This window comes from Piliocolobus tephrosceles, chromosome 1, assembly GCF_002776525.5.
Source record: "Piliocolobus tephrosceles isolate RC106 chromosome 1, ASM277652v3, whole genome shotgun sequence".
Classification (NCBI taxonomy): domain Eukaryota; kingdom Metazoa; phylum Chordata; class Mammalia; order Primates; family Cercopithecidae; genus Piliocolobus; species Piliocolobus tephrosceles.
In genome coordinates, this window is record NC_045434.1 from 195,775,006 (window position 1) to 195,793,520 (window position 18,515).

At 49.6% G+C, this 18,515-nt stretch overlaps 1 protein-coding gene across 1 annotated transcript; it reads left to right on the plus strand.

The window, feature by feature from the left end:
* Window positions 1-9,101: 9,101 nt before the first annotated feature.
* On the plus strand, window positions 9,102-11,883 carry NR0B2 (nuclear receptor subfamily 0 group B member 2). The gene is made up of 2 exons (XM_023219853.3): window positions 9,102-9,662; window positions 11,287-11,883. The coding sequence occupies exons 1-2, from the start codon at window positions 9,131-9,133 to the stop codon at window positions 11,526-11,528; spliced, it is 774 nt and encodes a 257-aa protein (XP_023075621.1). The 5' UTR covers window positions 9,102-9,130; the 3' UTR covers window positions 11,529-11,883.
* The last annotated feature ends 6,632 nt before the right edge of the window (window positions 11,884-18,515 follow it).

Sequence of the window (18,515 nt, forward strand, 5' to 3'; positions counted from 1 at the left end):
TCCTCCTTTCTTCCCGCCTTCTTCCCGGTTCGCGGCCATTGACCGTGCGGCAAGCAACCCGCTTCGCCGACCATTGGTCGACAATCTGAGCCAATCAACAAGCGCGTCCACGAGGCGGTGGGCGGAGCCGTGGGCCCGAGAGTTTGGCATAGAGTTGCTATGGTCACCCGATGCCGTGGAGACTTCTAGAAAGCCCTGGACTCAAATCTGGCAGAGTTGGAAGTTAAAAAGGGACAAGTTTTGCTCCTCTCCCTTGCTAGTGACCCCCCAGCTTGTAGAACAGTGAAGCTGAAAGTAGCCTTACTCATCTCTTCCAATCCTAGAAGGAACTTACCGCAGGACGGCCTCCTTCTCATCGACCTCATTTCATACTTGACCAGGGCCAGCTTCATGGGAGTAGAAATTGCAGTCGCACAGCACCCAGGCTTAGAAAGGCTCCACGCTTGATTTAATGCGTTTCTGTTGTAGTCTTGAAATTCTTAATAATTTTGGAATAAGGAACCCCACAATTTCACTTTGCACAGGGCCCAGGAAATTATGACAGGTGCTGAAATTGACCTTCACTTCTGTTAATGCAGGGACAGGACTCAGCCATCCAAGCTAATCCCTCCACTTTTGCAATGAATCTCATCATCTTAGTCTTTCCAGGAACTCTATCCCTGTTAATTATCCCTTTTTTTAGCTTCTGCCTCACAAATACCTTTCTTCTTCCCTTCAATTTACAAACATGCCTTAATGTCTTTTTGTTTGTTTTTAAAGGTATGGGTCTTGCATTGTCACCCAAGCTGGAGTGCAGTGGCGCCATCATGGCTCATGGTAGCCTTGAACTCCTGGACTCAAGCCATCCTCCCCACTTCAGCCTCCAGAGTAGCTGGCACTACAGGCTCACACCACCAAGTCCTGCTTTTTTTTTTTTTTTTTTTTCTTGGTAGAGATGGAGTCTGTGTTGCCCAGGCTAAGTCTCAAACTCCTGGTCTCAAGCACTCCTCCTGCCTCAGCCTCTCAAAGTGCTGGGATTACAGGTTTGAGTCACCATGTCACTGTTTTTATATTATTATTCCATGACCCCACTTTCTTCTGCTGCTACCTCCCCAATTTTCAGCTCTCATTTGCAGCAAGCTTATTTGCTTGTTTCTTTACTCCCTCACCTTCCATCTCTCTACAGTTTATTCTAGTCTATCCATTATTATTATTATTATTTTAGACAAAGTCTAGCTCTGTCGCCCAGGCTGGAGTGCGGTGACACGATCTCAGCTCACTGCAACTTCTGCCTCCCAGGTTCAAGTGATTTTCAGCCTCCCAAGTAGCTAGGCTTACAGGCACCACCACGCCCAACTAATTTTTTTTTTTTTCCTGTATTTTTAGTAGAGGGGCTTTCACCATGTTGGCCAGGCTGGTTTCAAACTCCTGACCTCAAGTGATCCACCTGCCTTGGCCTCACAACGCACTAGGATTACAGGCATGAGCCACTGTGCCTGGCATATTCTAGTCTATTCTTTAAAGGCTCTGATACGGTTACAGTGCTACATATTGCCAAAGCCAATGAGTCACTGTTATCTTACTCAACTTCTCAGGTGCATTTGACACAGTTGACGCCTTCTTCTTTCCTTTTTTCCTTTAGGTTTCTCTTGTGGTTGGAATTGTGTGTTCCCCACTTTAGACTAGAGACTTCGCCCTTTAGAGACTCCTGTGTCTTCTCCCTCAGACTGAGGGCTCCTGGGCAGGTTGTGTCTCCCCCTTCAGACTGAGGGCAGGGCCTGGGCCAAGGGCAGCTGATGGACCGTTTCCCTCACCGAGACTTTCCACCTCTCTGAGCAAATGGTCCCAGTCAGGCTCTGGGCTGTAGACAGCCCAGACAAGGCCTTTCCTCAACCTGCAGGGACTCCAGGACTGACACCCTGGCCTTCAGGCCACACACAGGGCTCAGAAACCACAGTTCCCCACGGTGCAAAAAACTCGAGACTTAAAACCCAGGGACCTGACACTGATTTATTGGGATAGGAAAACAAAAAGAACCCAGGGACCTAGCTTCCAGCCCAGCAGAAGGGTCTCCTCTCTTCTCTGGGTCTCTTCTTCCTCAACTTCCTCTTCCAGAAAATGATGATGATAGCAACAGCAATCAAAATGACAAGTGCCATCCCATATGGAGCACTTGCTGTGTGCCAGGCATTTTGTGTCCTCATACAGACATTATTTGAACCTCACAAACACCACCTAGGAAGGGCACTAGCAGAGGCAGATTTTCTGTGAAGCTAAGGAAGGGCCTTGAACTTGCATGGGCCCATCCTAGGCACTGGGAGCAACCCCAGCAATGTCTTCATAGCGTCAAATACATACATTTTTTTTTCTTTTAACTTGCAAAAGCAAAATTCTAAAACTGCAATTGGTTAAGACTCCCATCTCTTCCCACTCTATCCCACTTTCCCTTGAATCAGGTGATATCAGAGATACCATGAGGATTTGGTGATCCAGCTAAGAGGAAGTTTTTTTTTTTTTTTTTTTTTTTTGAGACGGAGTCTTGCTGTGTCTCCTGGGCTGGAGTGCAGTGGCCGGATCTCAGTTCACTGCAAGCTCCGCCTCCCGGGTTTTACGCCATTCTCCTGCCTCAGCCTCCGGAGTAGCTGGGACTACAGGCGCCTGCCACCTCGCCCGGCTGGTTTTTTGTATTTTTAGTAGAGACGGGCTTTCACCGTGTTTGCCAGGATGGTCTCGATCTCCTGACCTCATGATCCGCCCGTCTCGGCCTCCCAAAGTGCTGGGATTACAGGCTTGAGCCACCGCGCCCGGCCTAAGAGGAAGTTGAGTTGGAGATACATTTAGTCTGGATTGATTTGATGGGATATAGTTGGGTGGCTGGCAGTCACTTTTGTGTATAGTTAAGTCATTGTGAGCTGTCCTGGTGTGGAAAGGGTTTCCAGGAATGTTCCTACCATTTGCTGTACCTCATGAGCCTTGCTGCACAGGATCAGAAGTCTTATCCCAATATAAATGATTCCCAAGACACCTGGAAGTATGTGAGCAGTGAAAGAGAAACAAGTTTATGTGCGGAACAAGAAGGAAATCTGGGCCGGCTGCAGTGGCTCATGCCTGTAATCCCAACACTTAGCAAAACATAGCAACATAGCAAAACCCTGTCTCTACAAAACAATTTAAAAATTAGCGGGGCATGGCAGTGGGAGCCTATAATCCCAGCTACTCAGGAGGCTGAGGTGGGAGAATCACTTGAGCCTGGGAGGTCAAGGCTGCAGTGAGCTGTGATCACGCCACTGCGCTCCAGCCTGGGTGACAAAGCCAGACCCTGTCTCAAAAAAAAAAAAAAAAAAGGTAACCGGACGTGGTGTTTCATGCCTGTAATCCCAGCACTTTAGGAGGCTGAGGCAAGTGGATCACTTGAGGCCCAGAGTTCAAGAGCAGCCTGGCCAACATGGTGAAACCCCATCTCTACTAAAAACACAAAGATTAGTTGAGCATGGTGGTGTGCGTCTGTCATCCCAGCTACATGGGAGGCTGAGGCAGAAGAGTCACTTAGGCCGGGTGCAGTGGCTCACGCCTGTAATCTTATCACTTTGGGAGGCTGAGGCAGGTGGATCACCTGAGGTCAGGCGTTCGAGACCAGCCTGCCTAACATGGTGAAACCCCATCTCTACTAAAAATACAAAAACTTAGCCAGGCATGGTGGTGGGCACCTGTAATCCCAGCTACTTGGGAGGCTGAAGCAGAAGAATCTCTTGAATCTGGGAGGTGGAGGTTGTAGTGAGCTGAGATCGTGCCATTGCACACCAGCCTCGGCAAGAAGAGCAAAACTCCATCTCAAGAAAAAAAAAAAAAAAAGCTGGGTACAGTGGCTCATGCCTGTAATCTCAGCACTTTCAGAGGCTGAGGCAGGCAGATCAGGAGGTCAGGAGTTCAAGACCAGCCTGACCAAAATGGTGAAACTCCGTCTCTACTAAAAAATACAAAAAATCAACTGGGTGTGGTGGCAGGCGCCTGTAGTCCCAGCTACTCAGGAGGCTGAGGCAGGAGAATTGCTTGAACCCGGGAGGTGGAGGTTACAGTGAGCCGAGATTGGGCCTCTGGACTCCAGCCTGGGTGACAGTGAGACTCCGTCTCAAAAAGAAAAAAAAAAAGAGAATCACTTGAACCCTGAGGCAGAGGTTGCAGTGAGTCAAGATCACTCCACTGCCCTCCATCCTGGGGGACAGAGCACGATCCTGTCTCAAAAAATAAAGAAAGAAAGAATAATGGACACCAGATTGCTCAGTGTGAAAGATGGGAGGTATAAATGCACAAGGGGCAAAAACTAGAATGAACCCTGTGATATGAGCTTGGAATTGGAGATGATAGTCTGAATTCATGTTTAGTATGTGTAATTATAGAAATAAATATAATTGTAAATGTGTGTGTGTGTGTGTACACATTCGTTAGCTCTAGGAGGGACTGGGAGTAGTGACCCTCATAACAGTGAACGATTCTGGTTTCTTTTTTTTTTTTTTTTTTTTGAGACGGAGTCTCACTCTTGTCACCTAGGCTGGAGTGCAGTGGTGGGATCTTGGCTCACTGCAACTTCCGCCTCCCGGGTTCAAGCGATTCTCCTGACTCAGCTTCTCAAATAGCTGGGATTACAGGTATGCACCACTATGCCTGGCTAATTTTTGTATTTTTAGTAGAGACGGTTTTGGCATGTTGGCCAGGCTGGTCTCAAATTCCTGGCCTCAAGTGATCCAGCCGCCTCAGCTTCCCAAAGTACTGGGATTACAGGCTTGAGCCACCATGCCCAGACGGTTTATTGTATTTATTTATTATTAGTATTTTTATTTTTTTTTATTTTTTATTTATTTATTTATTTATTTTTTTGAGACGGAGTCTTGCTCTGTCGCCCAGGCTGGAATGCAGTGGCCGGATCTCGGCTCACTGCAAGCTCCGCCTCCCGGGTTTACGCCATTCTCCCACCTCAGCCTCCTGAGTAGCTGGGACTACAGGCGCCTGCCACCTCGCCCGGCTAGTTTTTTGTATTTTTTAGTAGAGACGGGGTTTCACCGTGTTAGCCAGGATGGTCTCGATCTCCTGACCTCGTGATCCGCCCGTCTCGGCCTCCCAAAGTGCTGGGATTACAGGCTTGAGCCACCGCGCCCGGCCTATTATTAGTATTTTTAGACAGAATCTCACTGTGTCTCACCCAGGCTAGACTGCAGTGGCACAATCTCGGCTCACTGAAACCTCTGCCTCCTGGGTTTAAGGGATTCTCCTGCTTCAGCCTCCTGAAAATCTGGGACTACAGGCATGCACCACCATGCCCAGCTGATTTTTGTATTTTTAGTACAGATGGAGTTTTGCCATGTTGGCCAGGCTGGTGTCGAACTCCTGACCTCAGGGTATCCATCCGCCTTGGACTCCCAAAGTTCTGGGATTACAGGTATGAGCCCCCACATCCAGCCCTATTATTATTATTACTATTATTATTATTATTATTATTATTTTGAGACAGAATCTCATTCTGTTGCCCAGTCTGGAGTGCAGTGACACGATCTCGGCTCACTGCAACCTCTGCTTCCCGGGTTCAAGCTATCCTCCCGCTTCAGCCTCTCTAGTAGCTGGGACTACCTTTGCGTGCCACCACGCCTGACTAATTGTTGTATTTTTAGAAGAGGCAGGGTTTCACCATGTTGGCCTGGCTGGTCTCGAACTCCTGACCTCAGGTGATCTGCCTGCCTTGATCTTCCAACGTGCTGGGGATTACAGGCATGAGCCACCATGCCTGGCCCGATTTTTATTTATTTATCTATTTTTAGTCAGGGTCTCACTCTGTTGCCCAGGCTAGAGTGCAGTGGCATGATCACAGCTCACTGCAGCCTTGCCCTCCTGGATTCAAGTGATCCTCCCACTTTAGCCTCTCGAGTAGCCGGAATTATAGGTGTGCACTACCTGCCTGGCTAATTTTTGTATTTTTTACAGAGGTGGGGTTTCACCATGTTTCCCAAGCTGGTCTTGAACTCCTGGGTTCAAGCAGTTCACCCACTACAGCCCCCAAAGTGTTCGGATTACAGGTGTGAGCCACTGCGCCCGACCAGTTCTTGGTTTTTTAGTATGATTCTAGTGCCTACTTCATGCTTTCTAAATATTATTTTCCACTAAAAGATTGAATCAGAGCTCTTTGGAGTACTGGTTGATTCCAGCGGCTGGAAAAGTTGATATCTTGTTATACCAGAAAGCAAATGTTCCAGGAATTATGGAAGCAGGCCAAAATGACACGGACCCCAGCTTGAAAGGGTTCCCATTGACCAAATAAATATAAATATTCAGGGTTTGGGGGGAGGTTTTGTGTGTATGTGTGTGGGCGGGGTTGTTTTGTTTTGTTTTTGTTTTTGTTTTTTAGACAGTCTTGCTCTGTCTAGAGCAAGGCAGGAGGGCAGTAACACAGTCATAACTCCCTGTAGCCTTGAAGTCCTGGGCTCAAACCATCCTCTTGCCTCAGCCTCTCAAGTAGGGCTACAGATATGCCCCACCACACTGGCTAATTTTTGTTGGTAGAGATGAGGTCTCACTGTGTTGACCAGGCTGATCTTGAACTCCTGAAGCCTCAAGCAATCCTCCCACCTCAACTTCCCAAAGTCCTGGGATTACAAGCGTGAGCCACCATACCGGGGTGTGTATTCTTTTCTTTTCTTTTTTTTTTTTTTTGAGACGGAGTCTTGCTCTGTTGCCCAGGCTGGAGTTCAGTGGCCAGATCTCAGCTCACTGCAAGCTCCCGCCTTTATGCCATTCTCCTGCCTCAGCCTCCCGAGTAGCTGGGACTACAGGCACCCACCACATCGCCCGGCTAGTTTTTTTTGTATTTTTTTTAGTAGAGACGGGATTTCACTGTGTTAGCCAGGATGGTCTCGATCTCCTGACCTCGTGATCCGCCCGTCTCGGCCTCCCAAAGTGCTGGGATTACAGGCTTGAGCCACCGTGCCCGGCCGTGTATTCTTTTCTTAAAGAGGATCCTCCAAATCATAACCGTCAGGCCCCATAAAACCAATATCCACCTCTAGACATTCTTGTCATCATTTTAAAAATGAGGAAACTAAGGCACAGAAAGAGAAAGTGATTTGCCCAAGGTCACTCAGCTAAGTGAAGAAGCAGGATTTGGACCCAGCCAGTCTGACTCGAGTCTGCTTCAAGGGGACACTGTGAAGATTCAGTGAGATTTAAAGTCCTGAAAGGAACTTTATAAATTTAAGGATTAAGACTAATAATCAAATGAAAGAGATGTGTCTGTTTGTCCACTGGTGCTCAGCTCCATAGAGGAAAGGGGCAGAAAAATCCTCCTACCGTATGCCAGAAACTACTTGGAATTTAACAACCAGGACCTCATTTTGTCCCCATGGCAGCCCTAGAGGCAGGCATTATTGTCCCAGTGAGGCTTCTGAGGCTCATCGAGGTTCAAGGATCAACCCAAGTCACACAACTGAAAAGTGATGAATTCTGGAGCAGATGCCAGGGCTGGTGATGCCAGAGCCTCTCTCTCCCCATCCAGGGCACCAGGCTGCCCAACAGCATGCAGCAGAAGGCTTGCCACGCTGGACTGGCCAAGGTCCAGGAACATGACACAACCAAGGGCCTCTCCACCTTCTCTCATCCCCTGTACTCCACCATCTGAGAAAGATGCCCGGGACAGAGGAGCCACATGGCAGCAGAGCAACATTTCTGCCCAGATCACAAGTAGGCAACGTCTGCAAAGCAGGCAGCAGCAAGGTGGGGGCAGCTAGCCACAAGCTCTGAGAATCTCAGGCTCTGGCTGTGCAATTGGGCCAGTGGGTCCAGGGGAACAAACAAGCACTTTGGAGTCAGGCAAGATCTGGGCTTGGTCTTCCTGGTGGGATGACCTTGGGCAAGTCACTTTAACTTTTTTAGTCTCACAAAGTAAGAATCTAGCCTTAGAAGGAGGCTGCCAATATTAGAGTGGGAAGTGCCTGACACATAACAGGTGCTCAGAGAATGGCAACCATATATATATATACACACACACACACATATATACACACACACATATATATATACACACACACATATATATACACACACACACACACACACACACATATATATATATATATATTTGAGACAGGGTCTTGCTCTGTTGCCCAGGCTGGAGTGCAGCAGCATGATCTCAGCTCACTGCAACTTCTGCCTCCCAGTTTCGAGTGATTCTTTTGCCTCAGCCTCTAGTGTAGCTGGGACTACAGGCACATGCCACCATGCCTGGCTAATTTTTATATTTTTAGTAGAGACGGGATTTTGCCACATTGGCCAGGCTGGTCTTGAACTCCTGACCTCAAATGATCCCCCTTCCTTGGTCTCCCAAAGTGCTGGGATTACAGGCATGAGCCACCATGCCTGGCTAGTAACCATTTTTTATTATAATTCTGTGAGTTCTTCTCAGCAGAACTGGACTTTCAGGAGTGGTAGGAATCAGGCAGGGGATAGGGATTCTGAAGGACCTTATTCCTGCAGGGGGCCCAGAACTGAAATCAGTGGAAGGGGGCCTCCGAGACTGGACAGTGGGCAAAGTCCTCCCAGCCCCCCCAGGGTCCTGGCTCCCTTCCCTGTAGCCTGCTCCTGGCCGACAACAGAAGCAGGGCCCCAAGGTTAGGCAAACAAGCTAGTGATAAGGCACTTCCAGGTCGGGCCTTGCATTCAAGGCCCACCCAGCTCTGGGGCTGACTTCCTGGCTTAGCAAAAGCGCTAGTCTTTTGTGCACACAAGAGCAGGCACCAATGGGGACACCTGCTGATTGTGCACCTGGGGCCTTGGTGCCCTGGTACAGCCTGGGTTAATGACCTTGTTTATCCACTTGAGTCATCCGATAAGGGGCAGCTGAGTGAGCGGCAGGTGGCCCTGTGCCCTGCACCGGCCACTTCATTGACTGAAGTGATATCAGTGCCACGTGGGGTTCCCAATGCCCCCTCCCCCACCACTTCCCCACCATTCCTGCCAGGGGCAGTGTCTGTGTGTTTTTTTCAATGAACATGACTTCTGGAGTCAAGGTTGTCGGGCCATTCCCCCCCCTTCCACTCCCTGGGAATATAAATAGCACCCACAGCGCACAACAGAGGGCCAGAGAGTTGGAAGTAAGGGCAGATCCCCAACCATGAGCACCAGCCAACCAGGGGCCTGCCCATGCCAGGGAGCAGCAAGCCGCCCAGCCATTCTCTACGCACTTCTGAGCTCCAGCCTCAGGGCTGTCCCCGGACCCCGTAGCCGCTGCCTATGTAGGCAGCACCGGCCCGTCCAGCTATGTGCACCTCATCGCACCTGCCGGGAGGCCTTGGATGTTCTGGCGAAGACAGTGGCCTTCCTCAGGAACCTGCCATCCTTCTGGCAGCTGCCTCCCCAGGACCAGCGGCGGCTGCTGCAGGGTTGCTGGGGCCCCCTCTTCCTGCTTGGGTTGGCCCAAGATGCTGTGACCTTTGAAGTGGCTGAGGCCCCGGTGCCCAGCATACTCAAGAAGATTCTGCTGGAGGAGCCCAGCAGCAGTGGAGGCAGTGGCCAGCCGCCAGACAGACCCCAGCCCTCCCTGGCTGCGGTGCAGTGGCTTCAGTGCTGTCTGGAGTCCTTCTGGGGCCTGGAGCTGAGCCCCAAGGAATATGCCTGCCTGAAAGGGACCATCCTCTTCAACCCTGGTGAGCTCCCAGACACTCCTGGGTGGGGGGCAAGGCTGAAGCAGGGGCCAGCCAGGGAAGGTAACTTCTAAGGGTTTGATATCTGTTATCTCATTGGGTCCGCATTTTCTTTTTTCTTTTTCGGAGACAGAGTCTCACTCTGTCACCTAATCTGGAGCGCAGTGGTGCGATCTTGGCTCGCTGCAACCTCTGCCTCCTGGGTTCAAGCAATTTTCCCTGCCTCAGCCTCCCGAGTAGCTGGGGTTACAGGTGCCCGCCACCACTCCCAGCTAATTTTTGTATTTTTTAGTAGAGATGGGGTTTCGCCATGTTGGTCAAGCTGGTCTTGAACTCCTGACCCCTCAGGTGATCCACCCGCCTTGGCCTCCCAAAGTGCTGGATTACAGGCGTGAGCCACTGTGCTTGGCCGTTTCCTCATTTTCATCAAATAGCCATCTCACAGAAGAGGTACAGATAAGCTAAGTGACTAGCTAAAGGTAACACAGCCAGGTAGGGACAGATCAGAATGGCAACTCAGGTCTATTCACTCCAGAGACTGGCCCTTGCCACTCTGCCTGAGAAATTTGCTCTGACCTTTAGAGAAGGCTTGGGGGGAGGTGGGGTGGGCAGACACAGCTGTGTCTCAGTCACATCTTCAAAGGAAGGCTGCATGGTGAAGCTCTAGAGCTAAAACTCCTCTGTGGGTTCAGAAAGATCACATAGAAGAGAGAACTGCCGGGCGTGGTGGCTCACGCCTGTAATCCCAGCACTTTGGGAGGCCGAGGTGGGTGGATCACCTGAGGTTGGGAGATCGAGACCAGCCTGACCAACATGGAGAAACCCCATCTCTACTAAAAATACAAAATTAGCCGGGTGTGGTGGCACATGCCTATAATCCCAGCTACTACGGAGGCTGAGGCAGGAGAATTGCTTGAACCTGGGAGGCAGAGGTTGTGGTGAGCCGAGATAGTGCCATTGCATTCCAGCCTGGGCAACAAGAGTGAAACTCTGTCTCGAAAAAAAAAAGAAGAGAGAACTGAAAGGGGTGTAGGGAGGACAGGAAGGGAGTCTTTACGGAATTCGGCCAGGAGAGCGGCGGATGGAGACAGCGCTCTTTGTAATCTGGAGAGCATCTGAGACGAGCGTTCCCCAGGAGTCCCTTGTGGCACACATAAATCGTAGTAATTAATTGTAATAATAGTAGCAAATACTCATATCATACTTACCATATGTTAGGCCCTATTCTAAGGATTTTACATGTACTAGTTCATTTAAATATCATAAAAGCCTAGGAGACAGGTCCTATTAATATTATTATCCCCGTTTTACAGATAAAGAAACTGAAGCCCAGATATTAAGTTACTTGCCCAAGGTCACCCAGCTAAGTGACAGTACTGGGATTCATACCCAGGAAACCTGATTCTTAACCATTACTCCACACTGCCTCTTCATAAATGGATGGATGAATACAATGGAAATTGATAAATAAATTACCTCCTCCAAAGGAGGAGGTAGTAGTGGGACATCAAAGGCCGAGCAAAGGAGGCAGGGGGTGTCTCTGATGGCCCAGATCTTGGGCCAGTCTCTTCCTTTCGTGACTGGGAGTAGGGTGCTCACCAACCCTCTTCTCCCTCTCTGCCCACAGATGTGCCAGGCCTCCAAGCCGCCTCCCACATTGGGCACCTGCAGCAGGAGGCTCACTGGGCGTTGTGTGAAGTCCTGGAGCCCTGGTGCCCAGCAGCCCAAGGCCGCCTGGCCCGTGTCCTCCTCACAGCCTCCACCCTCAAGTCCATTCCGACCAGCCTGCTTGGGGATCTCTTCTTTCGCCCTATCATTGGAGATGTTGACATCGCTGGCCTTCTTGGGGACATGCTCTTGCTGAGGTGACCAGCTGCAGCCCAGGCAGAGATCAGGTGGGCAGAGGCTGGCAGTGCTGATTCAGCCTGGCCATCCCCAGAGGTGACCCAATGCTCCTGGAGGGGGCAAGGCTGTATAGACAGCACTTGGCTCCTTAGGAACAGCCTTCACTCAGCCACACCCCACATTGGACTTCCTTGGTTTGGACACAGTGCTCCAGCTGCCTGGAAGGCTCTTGGTGGTCCCCACAGCCTCTGGGCCAAGACTCCTGTTCCTTCTTGGGATGGGAATGAAAGCTTAGGCTGCTCATTGGACCAGAAGTCCTACTGACTTTATACAGAACTGAATTAAGTTATTGATTTTTGTAATAAAAGGTATGAAACACTTGGAGCCTGATACTGTCGTTTGTGCATATAGAAGGGACTGTCTCACCTCCAGGGCCCACCCTGCTCCTATCAGAGGTAGCCCAAGGGAAAAATTCCACAGGGTTGCTGGAGCTAATTTTCCAGGGAACAGTATCAGTTCACAATCCCATCACCTCATTGCCTTTATCCTCAGGGGAAGGAGGTTGCTCTCCTGTTCCCAAACCCTTCACCAACCACTCTCCTGGCTCCTACCCACTTCATGCACTCTCTCACCACAGTTAAAGCCCAATCACAGCCAACCAGGAAGCAGTGCATTCCCGAATCAAAACAGACAAGGTCACTGCCATTTCTGCAGTTTAAGATCATTCACTTCTCCCATTCCTGCAGATGACAAAAGATGGTGGTCCATTATCACCTAGGGCTGGCCTGGCAACTACTTGAAGGCCAAGGCAGACCAAGGTTTAGCTGGACCACCAGGATTTGACTACATCAGTTGTTTAAGTCTGAAACCCTTCCATGACACTTGGATCATAGCCACCGCCCTGAGGCCTCCCAACTTTCCTTCCCTGCCCCTCTGCCCTAGCCCCTCTCCTGGGATTCTCCTCCCAGACATTGTCACTGTCTAACAACTAAAGAGGCAACTCTTGGCATAGCCATGACCTCCCTGACTGCTCCATTCAGAATATGACTTGTGTCTATTCTGATTGGTCAATGTCTGTGCCTCACTGTTTGTTAAATATTTTGACCCAGTCGCCATGGGTCAGGGTGAGTGACCTGAAGGGTGGGCAGGAAGGAGTGATAACAACACACATGCCTATAGGATTTTCTGGCCTCCCCCTTTCGCCGGCGGTAAGTCCTGCCCTGACCAGTCCCTACCCCCTTCACCATAACAGTTTGATTCTTCTCACAGGTGCCAAGTTAATGATTGCTCAATAAGAGGCCATTCACTTGGGGATAAGAGTCTAGGCGTCATCATTCAGGCCTTTCTCTAAGCCCCCCAGGTTAGGACTACAGCTGATTGGCCTCGTACCCATTATGGTGACCCAGTGCCAGCAGCAAGGGGAACCCTGTCCCTTGCCCAGCCTCTCACTCACAAGTCAGACACCAGATAGAGACAAAAACACAGCTGAGATCTCACACAAATACAAACAACACAACTTGGACCCCCCCAACACACACACATACTAAGATGTACAACTCAGGCACGCCTACACGGACCCAGAAAACAGACTCTCCAACCACCCACTTACAGCCCAGAAAAGCACTGCCCAGATACAGTCACTCAGCAACGTACTGCAGACCCCGACACAGTCACACAGCACAAGTACGCACCCTTGCACCTGAGGGTGGGGCACACGGTGTGGAGACACCCCCATACCAGAGTGTGTTCATCTTCCCTGTGTCACAGGAAAGGGAAAAGTGGCCCCCTAAGTAGGCAGACCTGTGTCTGCACATCTTCAGGGTCCTCTCAGAGCCTGTGAGCCCAGGCCAACTGCTCTGCCTGGCATTTGGGACCCCAACTAACCATTCATCCTCTTTCCCTGTGGTGACTTCAGTGTCCATCCTCCTCTCAGCTCAACAACTGTCCCCAGCTGGGACCTAATCAAATCCCCAATAAAGGCATCCTTCAGGGCCCAGAACAAGTCCTGCATCCCCCCACCTCCCACCAGATGCCCCAAACTCAGACCTCAGGCCCCCGGGCCTCTCTCTGACCTGCCCTCCCCATCCCTCTGGCACACATCACCCTGTGTAACCTTGTAGACGCATGAAACCACTCTTTCAAGAGCAGAAGCCCTGTTTCCCACATAGGACCCAAATCCAGAAGATTCAGGGATTTAGGGTCATTCTACGTCTTTTATGCCCTACCAGTTTCTGCCTCTATTAATTAACTGCCACACCTCTCTGAATCCTCCCACCTCTGAAAAAAGCTGGATCTTCCCACCTCTTACCCTTCCCCTTCTCTAGCCCTGAACAACCATTAGGAAGCATTCCCCACTATGCCCCACCCTAGGCTTTTTTCCTCAACTTATTTAATTTTTTCCATCATCCAAATAGCTTCCCTTATTAACTCTACCTTGCCAGGCACTACTGGTGGCTCATGCCTGTAATCCCAGCACTTTGGGAGGCTGAGGTGATAGGATCGCTTGAGCCCAGGAGTTGAAGATCAGCCTGGGCAATGTAGTGAGATTCCTGTCTCTACAAAAAATTATAAAATTAGCTAGGGGCCAGGCGCGGTGGCTCACACCTATAATCCCAGCACTTTTGGAGGCCAAGACAGGCGGATCACCTGAGGTTAGGAGTTCAAGACCAGCCTGGCCAACAACGGTGAAACCCTGTCTCTACTAAAAATACAAAAATTAGCCAGGCATGGCAACACTCGCCTGTAATTCCAGCTACTTGGGAGGCTGAGACAGGAGAATCGGTTGAACCTGGGAGGCAGAGGTTGCAGTGAGCCGAGATCGCACCACTGCACTCCAGCCTGGGCGACAGAGTGACACTCTATCTCAAAAAAATTAAAAAATAAGGCCGGGGGGATCACAAGGTCAGTGGTTCAAGACCAGCCTGGCCAAGATGGTGAAACCCCGTCTCTACTAAAACTACAAAAATTAGCCAGGTGTGGTGGCAGATGTCTGTAATCCCAGCTACTCTGGAGGCTGCGGCAGGAAAATCGCTTGAACTGGGGCGGCAGAGGTTGCAGTGAGTCGAGATTGCACCACTGCACTCCAGGCTGGGCGACAGAGTGAGACTCCATCTCAAAAAAATAAATAGAATAAAATAAGCTAGTTATGGTGGCTCATGCCTGTAGTCCCAGCCACTCGAGAGGCTGAAGTGGGAAGATTACTTGAGCTGGGAGTTGGAGGCTGCAGTGAGCATGGTAGCATCACTGCACTCCAACCTGGGCAATAGAGCAAGACCCTGTCTCAAAACGAATAAAAAAAAAACAACAAGAAAAATATCTACCTTGATCCTTTTCAAATTTCTTCCCTACCAGTCCACATGGTTGGGGAGCTACACTTCTGTTTCTTGTCTGCATTTCTTGAGTCATTCCCCGTGCCCTACTTCCTTGCCCTGTGCAAGGAAAATAAAGACAAATACGGCAAAACTAAAGAGATAATTATGGTACAATGTAGTAAGGAGAATTGTGCTTTCTCCATGAGACTGTAGGCTTTCCAAAACTGGAGAAGAATGTCTCCATGATCAGCATCCTGGGTTGGGATCTGTATCTCATTGCTAGTGAGGCAAGAGGAGGAAACAGGCTCAGATGGGTATGTAACTTAAGGTCTGGGCTGATCACTGTCTGTGCTGAGACTCTTTATTTTTCAGATGGAGTTTTGTTCTTGTTGTGCAGGCTGGAGTGCAGTGGTGCGATCTCCGCTCACTGCAACCTCCACCTCCTGGGTTCAAGCGATTCTCCTGCCTCAGCCTCCCGAGTAGCTGGGATTACAGGCGCCCACCACCAAGCGTGGCTAATTTTTGTATTTTTAGTAGAGACAGGCTTTCATCATATTGGCCAGGCTAGTCTCAAACTCCTGACCTCAGTGATCCACCCACCTCGGCCTCCCAAAGTGCTGGGATTACAGGCGTGAGCCACCGCACCTGGCCTGTGCTGAGACTTGTACTCAAATCTGTGTAATTCTGGAGGGTTCTTGTCAGCAGCACAAGCTGGAATGAGTCATGGCCAGGATCAGGTGGTCTGGAGCCAGCTCAGCCACTGATGACTGACCTCTCAGCCATGATTCCTGTCCTCAGGCCCAGACAGGGATGACTCACTGGAAAGCAGGAGAGTGGCTATGGCTCTGGGTCAGCCTAGAGAACCATTTTATTGCCATCATTATCTCTATCTTCATTAGCCAAATTGTTGACTGCCTATTAAGCAGTCAGACAGCTGACGCATGCTGTGCCCTGCATTAACCCCACCCTGTCCTTGGGGCATTCAAATATCCTAGAACCCGTGATGCTGGCAAAAAGCCAACACCCACTATCGATCCATTAATTCATTCTATCACTAAACATCTCTCAACCTCCACTTGTACCAACCCTTGTGCTAGATGCTGGGGTAGGGGGCACAGAATAAATAAGATACATTTCTTACTCTCATGAAACACCTTGTCTGTGGTGGAGCAAGACACATAAGTAATTGTAATGCAGAGTGATCTGAGCTGTGATAGGGGTACAGACAACAGGCAACAGGAGAGATTAAATGTGTCTCAAGGTGGGAAAAATGCTTCACCCAAGTGGTGACTGGTTTGAGCTAAAGAGAACGAATAGGGTTTTGCTAGGCAACCCAAGGGATGGACATTCTAAGCAGATATATGCAAAGACACAGAGATGTCAGAGAGCAAGGGGTGCTTAGCTAACTGCAAGTGATGTGTGGGGCCCAGGGTAGCAGGAAATGGGCCTGGAGAGATGACAGGGACCACCTCACAGAACAAGACAGCACAGAAAGGAAGTATCAATGAAACTGATGGAGGCGACAATGCTAAGATCTCAGGGGAGTCAGAGTTAACAAAGAGACCTCCTCTTCCTGGCAGGGTATGACCAGAAGAAACCCCAGGCTATGGCTGCTCACTCTGGGTAGCTACTAAACTATAACCACAAAACATTTGTGCTCTAAACACATTTCCTGGATTATGGTATTTCATTCTCACAACTCTGTACTGGAAGTACTATCATTATCTCCATCCGCTTTATCTTTCTTTTTAAGACAGAGTCTCACTCTGTTGCCCAGGGTGGAGTTCAGTGATGCGATCTTGGCTCACTGCAACCTCCACCTCCTGGGTTCAAGCAGTTCTCGTGTCTCAGCCTCCCGAGTAGCTGGGATTACAGGCGTGCGCCACTACGCTCAGCTAATTGTGTATTTTTAGTAGAGACAGGGTTTCTTTTTTTTTTTGAGACGGAGGCTCGCTCTGTCGGCCCAGGCTGGAGTGCAGTGGCCGGATCTCAGCTCACTGCAAGCTCCACCTCCCGGGTTTACACCATTCTCCTGCCTCAGCCTCCCGAGTAGCTAGGACTACAGGCGCCCGCCACCTCGCCCAGCTAGTTTTTTTTGTATTTTTTTTTAGTAGAGATGGGGTTTCACCGCATTAGCCAGGATGGTCTCGATCTCCTGACCTCGTGATCCGCCCGTCTCAGCCTCCCAAAAGTGCTGGGATTACAGGCTTGAGCCACCGCGCCCGGCCTGAGACATGGTTTCTACATTTGGTCAGGCTGGTCCCGAACTCCCAACCTCAGGTGAACCACCCGCCTCGCCCTCCCAAAGTGCTGGGATTATAGGTGTGAGCTACCACGCCCAGCCTTTTTTTGTATTTTTTAGTAAAGACGGGGTTTCACCATGTTGGCCAGGCTGGTCTCAAAGTCCCGACCTCAGGTGATCTGCCCGCCTCCGCCTCCCAAAGTGCTGAGATTACAGGCATAAGCCACCACACCCGGCCTCCATCCATTTTATAGATGAAGAAACTCAAGGAGTGAAGGACATGCCAATGTGCCAAATTGGTATCTTGATCATTTTGAGTTGGAAACCTTGGAGAAACTGTAATTTCAGAAAGGGCGAACTGACCTGCCTCTTCCAGCATGCAGCAAGCCATCAAGATTCCTCTGTGAGGTATACCCTCTCTATACCAGGGCAAAAAAATAGCCCTGATTACCAGAGACTGGGAACTCGGGGCTGCAACGGACCTGAATAAATATACTTTCCAAGGTAACCCTTATTTTCCACTAGTTCCACCTCAAATATCTCCTCATCACTCACCTAGAAATTTACTGCCCCTAGCTAGATATCCCTTGTCCTGTGACTTCTCAAATTTATTGTTGTCTAAAAAGTACAAAAGCATCTTGTGGTCGGGCACCGTGGCTCACGCCTGTAATCCCAGGACCTGGGAGGCTGAGGCGGGAGGATCACCTGAGGTCCAGAGTTCGAGACCAGCCTGGCCAACATGGTGAAACCCCCATCTCTAGTAAAAATACAAAAATTAGCTGGGTGTCGTGCTGGCCTGTAGTCCCAGCTACTTAGGAAGCAGAGGCAGGAGAATGGCCTGAATCTGCCAGGTGGAGGTTGCAGTAAGCCGAGATTGCATCACTGCATGCACTCCAGCCTGGGCAACAGAGTGAGACTCTGTCTCAAAAAAAAAAAAAAAAAAAACTTGTTTTGACCAGTTCTTCAGACTTCACTCTCTTGTGACAATCCCCACATACACGTAAAACTAATAAAATATTATATAATGTCGAAATATCATACAAGAATAGGCCAGACTCAGTCGCTTGCACCTGTAATCCCAGCACTTTGGGAGACCGAGGTGGGCAGATCACCTGAGGTCAGGAATTCGAGACCAGCCTGGCCAACATGGTGAAACCCCATCTCTAGTAAAAATACAAAAATTAGCTGGGTGTGGTGCTGGCCTGTAGTCCCAGCTACTTAGGAAGCAGAGGCAGGAGAATGGCCTGAATCTGCCAGGTGGAGGTTGCAGTAAGCCGAGATTGCATCACTGCATGCACTTCAGCCTGGATGACAAAAAAAAAAGGTATGTAATAAAATAAAAAAGAAATACAATCCAGATATGATGTGTGTTTAAACCTAGATATAATTGTCCTAGCTACAATTTCCCACTCATTAGAAGACTTTTTTTTTTTTTTTTTTTTTTTTTTTTGACAAAGT

Bases quoted from the DNA above. Each gene is read 5' to 3' on its own strand.
- NR0B2 (XM_023219853.3), top strand. From the start codon at position 9,131: ATGAGCACCAGCCAACCAGGGGCCTGCCCATGCCAGGGAGCAGCAAGC. The intron at 9,663-11,286 runs GTGAGCTCCCAG...CTCTGCCCACAG, and splicing joins GACCATCCTCTTCAACCCTG to ATGTGCCAGGCCTCCAAGCC.